At 31.7% G+C, this 17641-nt stretch overlaps 1 protein-coding gene across 2 annotated transcripts in view; it reads right to left on the bottom strand.

Annotated features, from left to right (window-relative positions):
- The window catches only part of LOC145323944 (lachesin-like), a 56091-nt gene that overhangs the window by 19755 nt on the left and 18695 nt on the right, over nt 1–17641 (bottom strand). For both annotated transcript variants that reach the window (XM_080166556.1, XM_080166558.1), the window contains 5 exons: nt 15466–15568; nt 15053–15117; nt 14758–14807; nt 14125–14197; nt 7724–7832 (listed from right to left, as the gene is read on the bottom strand). In XM_080166556.1, coding sequence (XP_080022682.1) covers nt 7724–7832; nt 14125–14197; nt 14758–14807; nt 15053–15117; nt 15466–15568 — 400 coding nt within the window. The remainder of the gene's footprint in view (nt 1–7723; nt 7833–14124; nt 14198–14757; nt 14808–15052; nt 15118–15465; nt 15569–17641) is intronic.

Genomic DNA, 17641 nt, shown 5'->3' on the forward strand with positions numbered 1-17641 from the left:
AAATCGGCCAAAAAACGGCTAAAAACGAATTGTTGACCCAAATCTCCGTTTTCGGACCAGTGTGCATTGGGTCAAGTGTCCTTTTTTGGCTAGTAATGAGATATGTCCATTCTTCCAGTCCTCTGGGCATAACTCATCATTCCATATCTTTGTAATCAAAGGTAGGAATGCCTCAGCTGATGTATCTAGGTCTGCTTTTATGACCTAAGCTGGTATGTTATCAGGTCCAGTGGCCTTGTTATTTTTTAAATTTTTAATGGCCTCTTTGATTTCCAATAGATTTGGCGCTTGACAGTCAATGTCAAGTGCATCTGAGGGTGGAATCTCAGTATCTTCCTCTGGAACTGGAAGATTCAGCAGTTCAGTGAAGTACTCTGCCCATCTATTTGGAATATCTTCATCAGTTTTAAGGAGTGAACCATCCTTGTCCCTGATGTGTGATCCTGATTTGTGTACTTTACCTGCAATGCTCTTAGTAATCTCATAGACATCTTTCATTCTATTTTGATTAGCAGCATTTTCTGCTTGCATAGCAAGTTTTTCCAAGTGTTCTTTTTTGTCAATTCTGACACTTCTTTGGATTTCCCTGCTGAGCATCTTATACAGGTCTTTATCAGGAAGATAATAGTCTGAATGGTCCTCTTTCAACCCTGACATCAAGGAGAGAACCTTTTATACATCTAGATATACAGATGTGGTCTATCTGTTTAAAGGTTCTTTGATCTGGTGATCTCCAGGTGGCAGTATGAATCTTCTTGTGTTTAAAGATGGTTCCACCAATGACAAGTTTGTTTTCAGTACAAAAACTTACAAGTCTATCACCATTGTCATTTTCCTTGCCATTACTTAAGCCTAGGCCATATTTGCCCATGACTTCTTCTAAATTCTCATTATTACTCCCCTCTTGAGCATTGAAATCTCCTAGGAGCATGGTCAGGTCCTTTTCTTTATGACCATTCTTAAATACAGAGTCAAGCTGGTCATAAAATTTGTTTTTGACCTCTGTATCTGCTTGTTCTGTAAGAGCATATGCTACTATAATTCTCAGATTGATGTTTATATCTGAGGATTTGAAGTAAGCCTCCATGATTCTTGGACCATGGGGTTGGCAACTGATCATGGCCTGCTCTGCTTGCTTGGTCAGCATAAGAGCCACCCCTTGCTCATATGCTGATGATTCTCATTCATATGGCCTGAGTAAAGTATTTTCAAGCCAGAATGATGTTTAAACTCTCCATTATTTGTCCACCTTGATTCGGTGATAGCCAGGATATCAACCCTGGCTTTAAGCATTTCTCAGCAAATGTTTTCTTTCTGGCCTGACTGAAACAATGTCCAAACATTCCAGGTGCAAATTTTTGCTGGTCTGCGGGAATTCAGAATCATCTGCCTGACTAGTCCTTTAGCGGTTTCCCAGCCAAACATCATATTGTTGTTTCTAACCTCTACTTCGTTCCCGAGCCCAAAGTTAAATTGGTCTTTACTTTGTGCAGATTGAACGTGAGCAGGATTTTTTCTATGGAAGGATTGTTAGCCCCACCCAAACCCTCTGAACTGGGGGAAGTTACCAGAATTTAGAAGGAGAAGAGTTAAAAAAGATGAAAAAAATTCCCAGAGATGTCTAAGGAGGTGGGGGGAGGGGTTGAAATCCCCCCCCCCTAATTTAAAAAAAAAAGATATATAGCAGATAATACCCCCCCACCCCATAAAAGTGTTAACCCTGGGGTAAATATATTTTAGGAAAATAAAATGAATTTCAGCACTTTTCATGCACTTTTTACACCCCCCACTCTCCCCCAACTGTGAATTATTCCCCATAGATATGGGGTAGGGGAGGGGGGCCAGGGGGGGGGGTATGTTATATCTTGTTGAGTTTTGAAAAAATATTTTTTTAAATTTTTAAATTTTGCATTATTTTCAACTATCAAAATGTTACCCCCCTCCCTTTTTAGGGGGGGAAAGGGGGGGGGCACCTAAGCCCTGCACCATTTTTTTTTTGGGGGGGGGGGCACACCCCCTCCATAGATTGGTGTTGAAACAGGACATGTGATAACTATTACTGCTTTGTAACCTCCCTTCTACTCCAAATTTTGTAGGAAAGAAAACATTTTTGGTGAAATTTATTACACCTAACATAAATCCTGTGCAAGCCTTTTAAGTCAATTTTTTTTTAAAGTCGTAGATTTATTTGGATAGAGTGTTCAACAAGCTTTACAATGGTAGGTTTAGCATTTTTGAGGCTCCTACACAACCATAAATATAGGAAATTTAAAACTACACATGTAAAATGTAGCAATTGATGGTTCTTAATATTTATTCCTGAAATTTATGTACAATTTTGGACAAAAAAATATACACCAACTTATAATTTTTATAAAAATATTTTGGCACAAGGTAGAAAAAATGCAAATATACCAAATTAAATGTATGAAAGTGTATTTTTTGCATTTGTCATCAAAAGAATCACTGAACATTAGAAAAATCCTGAAAAATTTATATCAAAATACCCTAGTGAAAGCCTTTCTGAGAATAGATTTATCAATAAATTTTCTCCCTTTGGTTACAATTTTCCTTGTAGAGCAAAAAGTAAGAAAGCTACAAAAAATTTAAAGCTATGTCTGAAATTGTCATTCAATAGGCTTTCCAGTGGTAGGTTTAGCTTTCACGAGTCTTTCATACAGCCAAAGTTATAAGGGTTTGAATCCAAAGCAACAAAATCGTGACAAACAACCTTGATTTTTTAGGGAATTTGGTCTGTTAACTTTAAAATGGAATAAACCCCAAGAAGGAACAGCTATGATTTTAAGAAAATCAGTTCCTGGCCCTCCAATGTGTATATTTGATGGCCATATAGTATGTTTTTATGGTAGGTTTTGTCAAACTTCTTTTGCCTTGAGGACCACTGTGATATCATATTATATTCAGTTTTCTACGAATAAAAAATGTACAATCATAATATTAAAATCAGTTTTGTAAATAAAAAAATTTAATTAATTTTATAATTGTACATTTTTATATCCGAGGAAAGCTGTTTATAATACGATGCGATAAATAACTATTCTTTAATTCAAATATTTTAATTTTTTGAATTTATTAAGAGATTTTTTTTGTGTGAAGCCAACTAAGATTGTCCCATTGGCCCTAAAAGACACAACCTGAACTTTAAATTAATTGTTTGATTGTCTCAATAGCACTTACGCTAAGTATAACAATTGAGCTATCAAAATATAAATTCAAATAATAAAAGAGGTTTCATGGCTTACATTTTTTGCCATTTAAAAGTGAAACTGTAAAAAATGCGGTAAACATGTAAAACCAACAATTTTTCCCGGGGCAAAGCGTTTTAGTTTTTCTTTTCTTTTTGCAAAATTAACACAATTGTGTTTATGCAAAATGGTGAAAAAATTAATTCAAATGGGTCTAAACTACAACTACATAAAGAAGATAAACAGGGGATTACGACCCCCAAAAGGTATTAGATGGGTTAGATGGATAACTTCCCCTCCCCAACCTCCTCTAAAAATTGAATTGAATGTAACCAAAGTCGTGCAATCAAATGGTTTGCAATGTTATTATTTATCAAAATTTGGTTTAGAAAAACAAAATAAGTAAACACCAAAGGCACTTTTATACGTCGTTTTAAATTACTTTTGATGGATGGTAGGATAAATAGCCTAAAACCATTCTAAGAACTAATATAAAAACAAAAAAAACAAAAAAACTATCACAGGAGCTTTTATAAAGCTTCCCTAAAATGTAGAACTAAATCATTTCAGAAATAACCTTAACCCTTCAAAGTAAAGGATACCTTTTATAATTGAATTATCTACTGTATTGTACACGCGCCTGATCAAGCAACTGTGTGAAATAATCAGGGACTGGACGGGATATTGGGCAGTTAATTACACTAGTCCCCAAAGTTTTATAATAATGTTTTCTTATTCGTTGACTTAATAACCTTGGGGTATTTTCTTGAAATTTGATTAATTGGTGTATTAAGTATAGTATCCAAACGTTTCTTCAACCACTAATTGTTATCTCCGAAAGGGGTAATTTTTAGTGTATCATAATTGGAGATGTACAACAATTAATCGGCTATTGTCTTATCCCTTTAGATCCCTGATGTACTAACTGTTGACTGGGAATGATAAGCCCTGAGAAAATCTGGCTCTCACTTTCTGATTATCTAACTGAATTTTTCATTTTTGCATTCCTTAAAATTTTATTTTAACATAACAATAGTTTTTGTTATTTCAATAATTATCTTGAAAATCTAAATATTCAAAGTAAAGTTTTATAATTTTTTTTTCTCCACTCAATTAAAATAAAACAAAATAAATGAATTAAAAATATTATGAAGATTTCTTTAGAAAGGTAAGCAAATTTAAGGACGTCCAAGCTTTTTTTCTAAGGGTAGGGCTTAAAATAATGTTTCCAAAGGTTTAGGAGGTGATAATTATAATGTATTTCAAAAAAAAAACTTTTAAAGAGGGAAACACACTTTAACCCTCCCCCCTCCTTGGATGTCATTGAGCCAATAGGTTCAATAGATTTAGACATCTTTTGCTTAAAATTGTTAAAAAGAAGTTAGAGTATACTAAATTGCCTAAAAATATTCCTATATGTAGATAAGGAAAAGTGGAATAACAAATCTCCCAAAAAAATTTCTCACTCAGACACGCTCAAACTAAAGTTTGGCCTAAATCAAACCTGGCCATTTCTATTTTAGTGTTTTTACAATAATGACAATAATGGACTTTAGTAGGATAAGAAACAATACAGGAATATAAAGGGATAAGACAATAACCGAAAGATTGATGTACTTCTCCTATGATAATGCACAAAATTTCCCTTCTGCAGATTACAATTAGTGGTTGAAAAGTTGAAAACACTCAACTCAATGAACCAATCATTTGAATTTAATAATATTCAACAAAGCTGTTAAGCCAACAAAAAAGAAAATGTAATTATAAAACTTTTGGGACTGGTGTAGTAAAAAGCCCAATGTCCTCTCCCTCTCTGGGCAAAATAGCTAAATATCTGTTTCAATAGGCAGGCTGGAACCCACCATAAAAATAACCAACATAAAGGTAGGTGTTATACCCTAATATAAACCCTTAAAATCAGCCAAAAAAGCAGCTTTCTAGCTCAGTGAAAACCCTCACATAATGTTTATTTTGTAAAAGGGTGGAACACCCATCCAGCCCTGCATTTCAACAAATATAAAAACTTTTTGCTGAAAAGAAAATAATAGAAAGAGATAGTAAGATAAGGAGGGGAGAGAGAGAGAGAGGGGGGGGAGGAAGATACAGAGAGAGAAGGAGAGAAAGAGAAGGAAAGAGAGAGAGAGAGAGAGAGAGAGAGAGAGAGAGAGAGAGAGAGAGAGAGAGAGAGAGAGAGAGAGAGAGAGAGAGAGAGAGAGGAAGAAAGAGAAAAAGAAGAGAGAGAAATAAGGAGAGGAGAGAGAGAGAGAGAGACAGAGAGAGAGAGACAGAGAAATATCTTATCTGCTCAGAATTCAGATTTTTCATTTTTAGATTAATCTTTTGCAATAATAGAATCAATTCTACAGATTTTTGGATAATCAACAATTAATCTAATATTTTTTTTGTATTTATACATCAAATTAAACAATTAAAACTTGTAGTTTTATATGTGGGTAGATTGTAGATAGATAGATATATTAATTGGTAGATAGTTAGATAGATAGATGGATATATTTATTAATAGATGAACAGATGGATATATTAATTGGTAGATAGATAGATAGGTGGATGGATATATTTAAAGGTAAATAGATATATTGATAGATAGGGTAGATTACTACATTGTAAGATTAATAGATAATAAAATTGATACATAGATTAACTGATAAGAACATAGATATAATGTTTAATCAGATAGACTAATAGATAGGATAGACATACAGACTTATAAATAGGATGAACAGGTGGATAGATAGATACAATTATGAATAGATATAGCAGATAGATAAGTAGATAGATTAAAAGTGAGATAGATAGATACATGGATTGTATTGTTGAAAATCTGTAAGATTCAAAGCATGTATCGCAAGAATTGCATTGCTACTCTATAATTTGTATAATTTGTAATTGTCAGTCAATCAGTCACTACAGGTCAATTTTCTGATTTAAAATTGAGTGACTTGTTCCTCCCCCCCCCCAAGAAAATAATCAGGACCAGGGGTTATATTCCTTGAAAAGTAGAGCCTAACCGGTTCAGCAGCTAATAAGTATTAGGTTTTAGAAGGGCATACCGACTTTAGAGTAAAACACCAGAGGAGAAAGGTGTTAAATAACTGTATGTCTCCTTCCCAAGGAACTTGTACTTGGGCCTTTGAAAATCAACGAATAGCGTCAGGAATATAAACACAGCCAAGTCACTACAAAAGAGCAGAAAACAATTTGCCAGCAGACAAAAAGGGTTCTTGACAGGGGGATACAGGTAGTTGTGTTAGACAGACAGAAGGACAGAAACACACCGTACTAGTTTGTATTTCAGACATGTATATTTTCTTGTTGCGCTTCTGTGGAAGAAAGTTTCTTGTTTGAATGCATTTTGTTAACCTAATCCTGTCAATCTTATACCAAATATTGCTTCTTAGATATTTACCAGTAAAACATTTCCAAAATTAGGGTAGGTACGTCAATTTATTCCTATTGTTCATAAAAAGTTTAAAGTTTTTTTAGTTTTACCAGGGAGGGAGGGGACATTGGGCTGTTTACTACACTTGTCCCAAAAGTTTTCTCGTTTTCTTATTGTTTGGTTAAACAACTTTGGGGACTTCTATTGAATTTTGATTAGTTGGTTCACTATTTTGAGTGTCCAAACGTTTCAACCACTAATCGTAATCTACAAAAGTGTATCAACATTGGTGATGTACATCAATTTATCGTTCATTTTCTTATCCCTTTAGATAACGGGCTCTTATAGCTAATAATAAATTGTAGAATATTATCATTCTTATTCGTATCCTAATTTTGGTAGTATATAAAGAAATACACATTAACGTAAATGGATATGTCCATCCTTGCTTTAATTTTGTAGTATAGAATAGTGCACTTATTGGTAGGTAACTTATTTGGATATTAGGCCCAATGATATAAAATTCTAAAACAACCAAGCTAATATTGCTTGATTAACTTCTACAAAAGATGCGATTTGTAATGAAGATTTTTTTCTTTAAAATATTTTTAGTTATGAAGCAGCAGTAGTTACTAATTTTAAATGTTATGACTGAGAGAGATTTATAACTGTTAAAAGTGAAATTTCTTTTGCTAGCCTAAGAGTTAGTGTTCCTTAGGCCTTGCATAGTAATTTACATCCATGTAAGGCAAATGAAACCCTAAACCACATAAACCAATATCATTTTATATGTTTTAGCACATTGACATTTTTTGTTTTAATCATAATTAAGAAAATCGATCATTTTGATAAAAACATCTCTGTAATTATTTTAAATATGCCAGTATGAGGAACAGTTTATATATCCTATAAAAAATGACGTCATACCATACAATTAACCAATGATAATCCAGTTTAGATTGTAATTGACCAATGGTAAATTGTATACTTGCCTATCATTGGTCATTTGTATTGTATGACGTCATTTTTTAAATGGTCACTATACGCTGTTTCCAGTATATTATAGAAAATATGGTAAAAAATCACGCAACCTTAAAACAAAAAATAGATGTAATACCTCTAGAGCCACGTTTCTCTTGGCGGGTTTTCCAACTCCGTTATCAGCCACACAGAAATATGTGCCTCTGTCCTCTTTCTTTACACTGTGGATCTTCATTGTGTTACCCCTATTAAAAATTAGTAGATTTTTATTAATGAAAACTTTTCAGCTTTGATTTTGTGTGTCAAAACCTTCCCTAACAGAATCATCAGAAGAATATCATTATTTTCCCTTCTCCAATATAGATAAATAGATAGATACTTAGCATGATATAGTATAGTAGATAGATATACATATAAGTAATTCCATCAGTAGGAAGGACAGCATTATTCTCTCATTTCCATTATAGAAATATAGATAGATATTTAGGATGATAGAAAGATAGATAGTATAATAGATAGATATACCTATACATAATTCCACCAGTAGGAAGGATAGCATTATTTTATCTTCTCCATTATAGATAGATAGATAGTATAGTATATAAATATGCCTCTAAATAATTCCACCAGTAGGAAGGATAGCATTGTTCTATCTTCTCTATTATAGATAGATAGATACTATAGATAGATAGATACTTAGATAGATAGATACTATAAAAGATAGTATAGTAGATAGATATAACTATAAATAATTCCACCAGTAGGAAGAATAGCATTATTTTCTCTTACCTATCATAGATAGATAGATAGATAGATACTTAAGATGATAAGTAGTGCAATAGATAGATTTACCTATAAATAATTCCACCAGTAGGAAGGATTGCATTGTTCTCTCTTCTCCATTACAGATAGATATAGATAGTAGTATAGTATATAAATATACCTATAAATAATTCTACCAGTAGGAAGGATAACATTGTTTTATCTTCTCCATTATAGATAGATATTTAGGATGATAGATAGATAGTATGGTAGATAGATATACCTATAAATAATTCCACCAGTAGGAAGGATGGCATTGTTATCTTTTATCTATTATAGATAGGTAGATATTTATGATGATATATAGATAGTATAGTAGATAGATATACCTATAGATAATTCCAATAGTAGGAAGAATTGCATTGTTCTCTCTTCTCCATTACAGATAAATATAGATAGTAGTATAGTAGATAGGATTGCAGGTATCATTTTCGTGAGAGTTTCTTCGTAGAGAACATAAATTTGGAAAAATCGTACAGAAAGTTCGTATTCATAATCCCAAAAAAGTGGGGTTATTTCAAGGGCGTCCAAGTTTTTTCATTTTGGGGGGTTAAAATTCCAAATTTTGTGGGGGGGCCTATGGCAACCCGAATTTAATTTTTTTTTGTGGGGGGGGGTAATCTTTACATTATATAGGCAAGGACGTCCAAGCTTTTTATCTTTTAGGGGGGTAAACATTTAAACTTCAAAATTTTGGTTTTTATTTATTCTCCTTATAATATCGTATTGGTATAACCTTTTTTATTATACCTCATACAATAATACTTCTTTTTGAGGTTAACAAACTTTAAAATTTTTTGGAGTTTAAAAGTTAAAGTTGGTCTTCTCCTGAATTTTAAAAAAGGTGGGGTCTGTTCCCTTTATCCCCCCTATGTAAACGCCCGTTTGGAGAGAAAGGAAGTAGTAGACAACAGGTGCAGATCATGGCGTTCATACATTTACCGTTAAATTAAAAAGAAAAATAATAATAAATTATTAATTAGCAATGTTTTTTCTACATATTTTCATTTTTTATTCAAATAAATCTTGTGAAAATTATAATTATAATTTTTTGGACAAAACCAGTCTCCTCTAAACTGAGAGTCCAGTTATTTTTTCTTAGCTGTAATGTATAAACACCTAATGTCACACTATGTCGTTATGATATTAAGTCCTTCACACATTTCTGCAAATTAACAATATAGCAAATGTTTATGTATCCTAATATTGAAAACAAAATATAAAAAGTTAAGAAATGTATCTATTATATTCACATATTGAACAATTGACAATATGTAATGAATATTTTCTGCTAAAGTTTATTGCATTTCATCTTCTTTTGTTGTCTTCTTTTATATTTAATGGAGTCTAGTTTTCATAAACTAAATTATTTTTTGAGTTTTTGTATAGCACATTTATTTTGTTATAAGAATGAAACACCATAATAATAAATATGAGTGACCTATCAAGTTTATGAGAAGTGCAAGTTAAGAGAAAAGCTACTCTATAATTCACCTTGCCAATCTTTTTGTCAGGAAAATATGCGTTAAAATACATAAATAAATATGTGATAAACATGTCTTGTCCTTAAACAGCATCCTCTAATTAATCAGTTTTGCAGCAAATTACTTAAAATTTTGTCAAGACTTTTCTATGGACTTTTATGTACGTTTATAATATATGAGAATTTATGGCAACATCCATAAAAGCGAAGCTCTGAAATTTTATGACAAATGAATATTAACACTTGTAGAGTGTCAGATCTGAATAAACAGAATATAAATGTAGTAAATGTAAAAACTTTACCGAACAAAATTGTATTAGATTTCTTGCAAAACTGCTTATATACAGAAAAATGTTTAAGGACATACTTGCATTTTTAGAACTTGATTTTAGAGAAGCTTTGCCTATAACATTGTACAAAGAAACGTTTCCTACAATATTATACGCCACGAAGTTAAGTTTAACGCGACCCATTATGTATAATGATTTATAAGATACAACAAGATTGAGTATTGGTATTCATTTCATTCAACAACAAAAATTTTTCCAAATTTTAGCAATAAATCGTTCAAATTATTAGCTTTTTAAATATAAATTGTTTACAATGATGAGGATTCGATATTTCTATATTCAATAGCATAAAACCTTCCCCAAACCAACACTACCATTTCCTGAAAAGTTGGAACGCCATTACAGCCCTTTACTAGACCTTTTGGGACATGAAACACTAATGCAATCTACTCTGCTTTACATACATTATTACGCACGTACCGACGTTTTTAGTCAGAGATATGTTGTGCTGCTCAATATTGCATTATTGTAAAAACGTCTTGAGCACATCTTATACTTGGAAGAAGGAAGAGAAATAATTTCTGGAAAACAGTGATATGACAATGGGCTATAAAATAATATCTCTAACCTATATTTATATTGGCCTATACTATCCTTTTTTGTCTGAAGCTAAAGATCTCAGAAAACTTTTCAGGAAAGAATTAAAATGGATTTAGGCTATTTTCTGACAAACAATAAGCTCCCCTAGTGGCTAATAATTATTACTTCATTTATTATGTCTTGGTCTTTATTACTTTATATATTGTTTTAGATTTCTCGAAAATTATTTTTTCCCACTGTCCAATCTAGGTTTATCGATTTTTGATCATAATTATTTTTGCGGGGGGAGGGGGTATAACTTTGTAGTCAATGGTTCTATCCCTGTATTCCAGATTAAATGGGAAGAGTAGGAGCGCATGACAACCAATTTTAATAAATATTTAGATAGATTCCCCTTCATATGTACATTGTACATATATACAATACTCCTAATATAAAAGTAACAGGATGTAGGGGAGTCTGTCTGTCTGTGTGTACTAGAGGATCACAATAACAGCTGAACTTGTATGGTTCTTCTATACAATAAATCTTCGTCAACCTAGGTTGCAAACATGGAACTCCTGTGTTGGTCAGTTAGTTTATCCGTAGGAAGAGAGGGGATGGTGTAGAAGGAGGTTTAAGGGGTAATCGTCATTTTAGCCCTCTGCGTGCTTCACTTTATTAGAGAACATAAAAACATAATAATACATCTATTACAAATCCATATTCAGGTCTTTCTTAGAAAACTCTTCTACATTTCTTATTACAAAGCAAGATTAACTTGCAAAATATGTATAGGTAAAGATTGGACATATTTATATTTTACGTTGTTAATACTTCCAAAATAAAAGATTTTGTCACAATAATGACAGCTTGCAGCTATACCCCAAAGGCCTCTGGGGGCACTTGTATTGGACCCCATTCTTTTTAGTTTCAAACATAAATGTAAGATGATGGTACCCTCCCCCATAATGGTATAAACGTTCCCAGGACCTATGCAAAGCTACACTGTAAAGGAGAACCATTTCGTATCAGTGGTTAGCGAGATCCTTCGCTACATACAAAATGCACCTTATCAATTTATACTATAGAATAAAAGCATACAATTTAAATTTTTGGTACATTGAAAATGTCTGTACAAATAATAGATATAAGTCATTGCGACCTTCTCTTAAGATAAGTTGAATCTCTCCAATTTCCCTCTTCCGTCTAGTTTGTATGTATGTACAACATTGGGGACAATTCTTGATTGTTTTTAAAAACCTACAGTTACAAGACAAGAGAAAAACGAGAGAAAATACGAATAAAATAAACAAACGGTTATTAGTAAAAAATAATATCTAAGTTATTGTTGTGAACAAAAAACAAATTATTTTGACCAGAGAAAAAAACTGTAAATTGTTTTATTGATCTAATGTCTATTGACGGAGACTGTAAATAATTAAGGTTTTGACTTGAAAAGTTTTTAAAAATCTTGACTATTTGTAAAACTATTGCTTTAGAAAACCTATTTGTAAAGTAGTTGCGCTGCAGAAGGTAGAAATAATATTCGGTGAGAACTGTCCCTCCTATTTTTTATTGTAACTCCTCCCACTCTTTCACTCCGCCATAAAAAACCCGAAGCTACTCTATAACTCAAGTGAGCATTCAAAGAGAATAACGTAAAAGAAAATTTAGTGACTTTTTATAATGATGATGCGAAATAAAGTAAATAATTTGAATATAAATTCGTTGTTAATTTGTTGCAAATACTCCTTATATTCCTTATTGTACTCTTAATTTGAGATAGTAAGTATACCAAAACAAGCAGAACTCTACGTTATTCACTAACGGACGGATTAACCGACCAGATACAAAAAAATGTGGCTTTTAAAAATTGCAAATATATGAATTATTTAATTTAAATTTCGTATGAGAATAATAGTGTTTGGGTATATATAGTATGAAAATTAGCCTTTGATTGTTTAAGCTGTGCAATTATAGTAATATTCATCCTTGTTTTTAATTGTAATACTTTCTTGTTGTCATGAAACAGTGTTCTGACAATTCTTCTTAAGTTCATTTTTAAGTATTAAATTTACTTAAATATTCTTTCTAAAATTAAACCAAAAAGTATGTTTCCATGCAAATAAGATATTTATACGATTTTATTTTATTGTGTCACAAAAAATATTTAAAATTTGAAAAAGGCTTTCATTTTATTGTTTTTTTTTGCATGAAAGTATTTGTATTTATAAAAAAAGAAAAATGTAAACTCTTATTGTTATACCATATCAACCCTTAAAATAGATTAGTAGATGTCAGTCTTATTGAATCAGATAATAATAATATAACATTAATTTAATTTGCTAAAATATATAAACACTTATATATAGATACAGGAAGGATGTAGAAACATAAGTTTATTACCCTATTTTCAAGAAGATTTAATCAAGGATACCAATGTAAAAGTTAACAAAATATATAATTCTTTACAAAAACACACACACACACACACACTTACATAATATTGTCTTAGGTTAGGCAAATTTAGAGTTATAGGAGTTTCACAGAGATATTCCTTCCCTAATTAGAAACAATGGTAAATGATGGGATATGTAGGTATGAGTTAAAGAACACAAACTTTTGGTTTTTTTTTATCTTTTCATTTAATCCAATTAAGTTGCACTTTAAAAAATGTGTTGTATTAAATTTTGTACCTGATAGTATTAATCCTTAAAAAAATTTTATTATATGCAGCTGTTTGTAAATCTACCATACTCACAGAGTTCAGGGATAAGTAAATGTAAAAAAACATTTCTTAAAAACTTATTTCAAGCTTTAAACATAGAAATTTGCATAGTAAAGAAAATGTTGATTATGTTATTATTTGTTGTGATTATGTTACCATTTATTGGCATATACTTGTTTAATGTACTCTGAGATACTTTTACCTTTTTTAAGACTTTTAAAATATATATGTATAGATTGAACATTAAAAAACCTTAAAAATACCTTTAAATAATAGATTTATTCTTTAAGTAAAATTGAAATTTACTGTAGTAATTTATTTCAATATTTTTGATCAATTTGCGTATCATATTATTTGAACTATCATGAATAGATCACGACGAAAAAACTTTCGTACGAAATTTCTATGCGTTCGAAAATCCCAGTGATCACCGTAGATAGATATACCTATAAATAATTCCACCAGTAGGAAGAATAGCATTGTTTTCTCTTCTGCAATATAGATAGATAGTTAGATATTTAGGGTGATAGATTGATAGATAGATAGTTAGATATTTAGGATGATAGATTGATAGATAGATAGTTAGGTATTTAGGATGATAGATAGATAGATAGTATAGTAAATAGATATACCTATAAATAATTCCACCAGTAGGAAGAATTGCATTATTTTCTCTTCTCCATTCAATTCTTGGCTTTGGGGACCCTAAATATTTATTTTCAATGTAGTTTTGATAAGTAAATTTATGTTAGTCTGTCTAACTGAATGTATGTATGCCTGTCTTTCTTATTGCATGTCTATCTTTTTTTATTTATTTGCCTGTTTGTCTGTCTGTCTATCAGTCTTTCTGCTTGCCTGTCTTTATGATTGTTTGACTCACTGATGGTCTGTTTATCTGGTTTTCTGTATTTATGTATTATGTATGTCTATCTGTCAGTCTGTATGTATATCTGTTTGTCTATCTGATTGTCTGTCTTTCTGTCTGTCTATCTTATTGTCTTGTCTATTTGTCTGCTTGTCTTTATGTATGCATGTGTGTCTGAATGTATTTATGTATTTTTGTTCTTATAGTATCTGTTCTTTAATTCATCTGTCTTTTAAGCCCTTTTCCTCTGTCTTTTTTACATTACTTATTTTAAAAGCAAAGATTTCCTATAATTAGAGTATACCATGGGTGATATCGTTATTTTAGCAAGCTGCGAGTGTTACTTTATCAAAGTACAAGCAAATCTGGTGCAACATCTAAGTAATAATAAATCCATTACCTGTTGCTGTGCACTGGAGTGAAGCACTTTCAAACTCATTTACACTCACACTAAAACAAAATTATTATTCATTTTCAAAAATTTAATGTGTTAGGAGCATGCATCTATGGTTAATACAATATCAATATATTAAAATTTGCTTTGGTAGCTTTGAAAACTGGAAAACGGCTTAAACTAGGTAAATTAAATCTAAAAACCATGATTCAAGACAATTTATTATAGACAAATATATAATTAGGACTTTTAGAGCGCCTAAACTCCATATAATTAAGTAAACAAATAAAACTGAATTTACCTTCTAGTGGAGTTATCATCAATGATTGGTGGTTCTTGAACTCTTAGATATGTAGATTTGCTAACCTATAAACAAATAAACTTGTATTATAAAAAATCACTGTATTTATAAAATACTTCTCCCTTTACCCTATCCCTTCCACTCCTACTGGATGAAAGAACTGACCAATAAATGACGACAATTTTTTCCCTGTCATAATATTCACATCTAGAGGGATAAGACAATGGCCGATAAATTAATGTATGTCCCGGTTACCCCTCCTGAAGCGTAAAATAAGTGGGTGAAACGTTTGAACACTCAACTAATAAACCCCAAGGTTGTTAAGCCAAAGAATAAGAAAATACCATTACAAAACTTTGTGGACTAGTGTAATAAACAGCCCATTTTCCAATTCTATATCCATTAACATTTACCTTGTTGTTTAGACCCAGAATAATTTGACATTCATATCTAGCCTCGTCAGATTTCTGCACGTCTTTTAGCTGTAGGGTGTACGTTGCACTGGCTGTGTCGTACCTAAAAAGAAAGATAGATAAATTAATGTACGTTTAGCTAAATTGTGTATAGATAGATAGATTTCTGTATGTCATTCAATAGAAAGGTGTATGTTGCGCTGGCTGTGCCGTACCTAAAAAAGACATAAATAGAAGAGGTATATGTACATTTTTCAGCTGAACGTTGTACGTCGCACTGGATGTGTCGTACCTAAATAGATAAATGGATACATTATAAAACTCTTTCAGCTATTGGATGTACTTTAAACTAATTGTATCGTTCCTCGAACAATTAAATAAATATTTTTATGAAATGTATAGCTTAGACGTCAAAAATAATCATTTAGACCTTTAAAAAGTATCAAGAACCCACAAAATTGTTAAGAAAATTGGCCTAAATTATGCAAAATGGTTTAATGAAGTAAAGTGTTTTCACAAGAAAATATTTCCGCTAAAAATGCCTCTCTGAATTTCTGTGAACTGTTCTAGAAATATCCAGCTGTCATTATCGCGACTGTGGCTGTATCTGTTTTAAAAAAATGCGACTAGCTGTGGATTGTTATAGGCGGCGGCGGTTTATCGATATCCTATTATTAATCACTAGTGGCTGCGCATTAAGAGCTATATATTCGAAGGAGTAAGGAACGTCTAAAACCTAACTTAGATACAAAAGCTAAATAGTTAAAAAGAACCATCCAGGGCCCTATTAGAAGCCTTCATAAAATGGAGAACTTAATCGGTTGGGTAGTTATTGAAATTTTTAAGTTAAAGACAAAAAAAACCTTACTACTTAATTTTATACGATTTTAATAACTTGTAATTTTGCTATAATATAATCAAAACCATGTATCATAAATATTTTAACTTTTAAGGGAAAAGGGGGGAAGTAATAATAAGAAAGAAACCATTTTCCTCTCAGGAGGGGGGCGCAGCTATGCTCAAAATGATCCAGTAATAGTTATATAATAGATGTATTGTGTGAGACAGGGAAGGAGGGGACATTTGGCTATTAATTACAATAGTCTAGTCCCCAAGGTTTTATAATAAGGTTTTCTTATTCATTGGCTTAACAACCTTGGGGATTTTTATTGAATTTTGATAAGTTGGTTAATTCAGTTGAGTGTCGTAACGTTTCAACAGAAGGGATAATTTTGTGTATGATCATTGGAGATAAACATAAATTTCTCGGCTATTGTCTTATCCCTTTATACCCCTGATGGCTGGTGGTGTGGTAATAGGTTTGTAAAGAGTTCCCTAATGATTTGCTTAATAGTCTAGTTTACATTGTCTTATCCCTGTAGATCCCTGATGGCTGGTGGTGTGGTAATAGGTTTGTAAATAGTTCCCTAATGATTTGCTTAATAGTCTAGTTTACATTGTCTTATCCCTGTAGATCCCTGATGGCTGGTGGTGTGGTAATAGGTTTGTAAATAGTTCCCTAATGATTTGCTTAATAGTCTAGTTTACGCAAACATGAATTTTATACATCTTATCAATCAATATATTAATAATGGAGTCTATGTAAAAACCATTTATCTTTATAAGTAACAGGATGTCTCTCTGTCTGTCTGATCTCGCTAACAGCTGAACCGAAAGGGTTCTCCTTTACAGTGTAGTTTCTCATAGGTTCTGGGAAGGTTTTAATTATTTCAGGGGAGGGTACCTCAACTCTACCAAGATAAATGGACCATAGAAAAAATCTTTCCCCCCCAAAAAAATAAAATGTGGTTTTCAATTTTTTTAAATAGAATTCAAAATCCTCCCCCCCCACCCAATTTTTTTTTCGAATCTACAATAAAAGATGGGTTATCGAATACAACTACCCCCAAGCATCCCTAGTATAATTTTAGGCTATTTTATTTTTGAATCAGAATGATTTAGGAATTAATATATCTTTTAGTAAATCTATTCAAATCCAGAGCCCGTAGATGCTAGGGGAGGAACCATTATCAATAAACAAGGATGACAACATCCATAAAAGCGAAGCTCTGAAACGGTAGGACAAACGGACATTAACAATTGTATAATGTCAGAACTGAATAATCAGAATGCGAATGTATAAGAGTCAAAGCAAAATTGTAAATTGTAAAAGTAA

Source organism: Acartia tonsa, chromosome 7 (assembly GCF_053477335.1).
Source record: "Acartia tonsa isolate MP-2025a chromosome 7, ASM5347733v1, whole genome shotgun sequence".
Taxonomy (NCBI): domain Eukaryota; kingdom Metazoa; phylum Arthropoda; class Copepoda; order Calanoida; family Acartiidae; genus Acartia; species Acartia tonsa.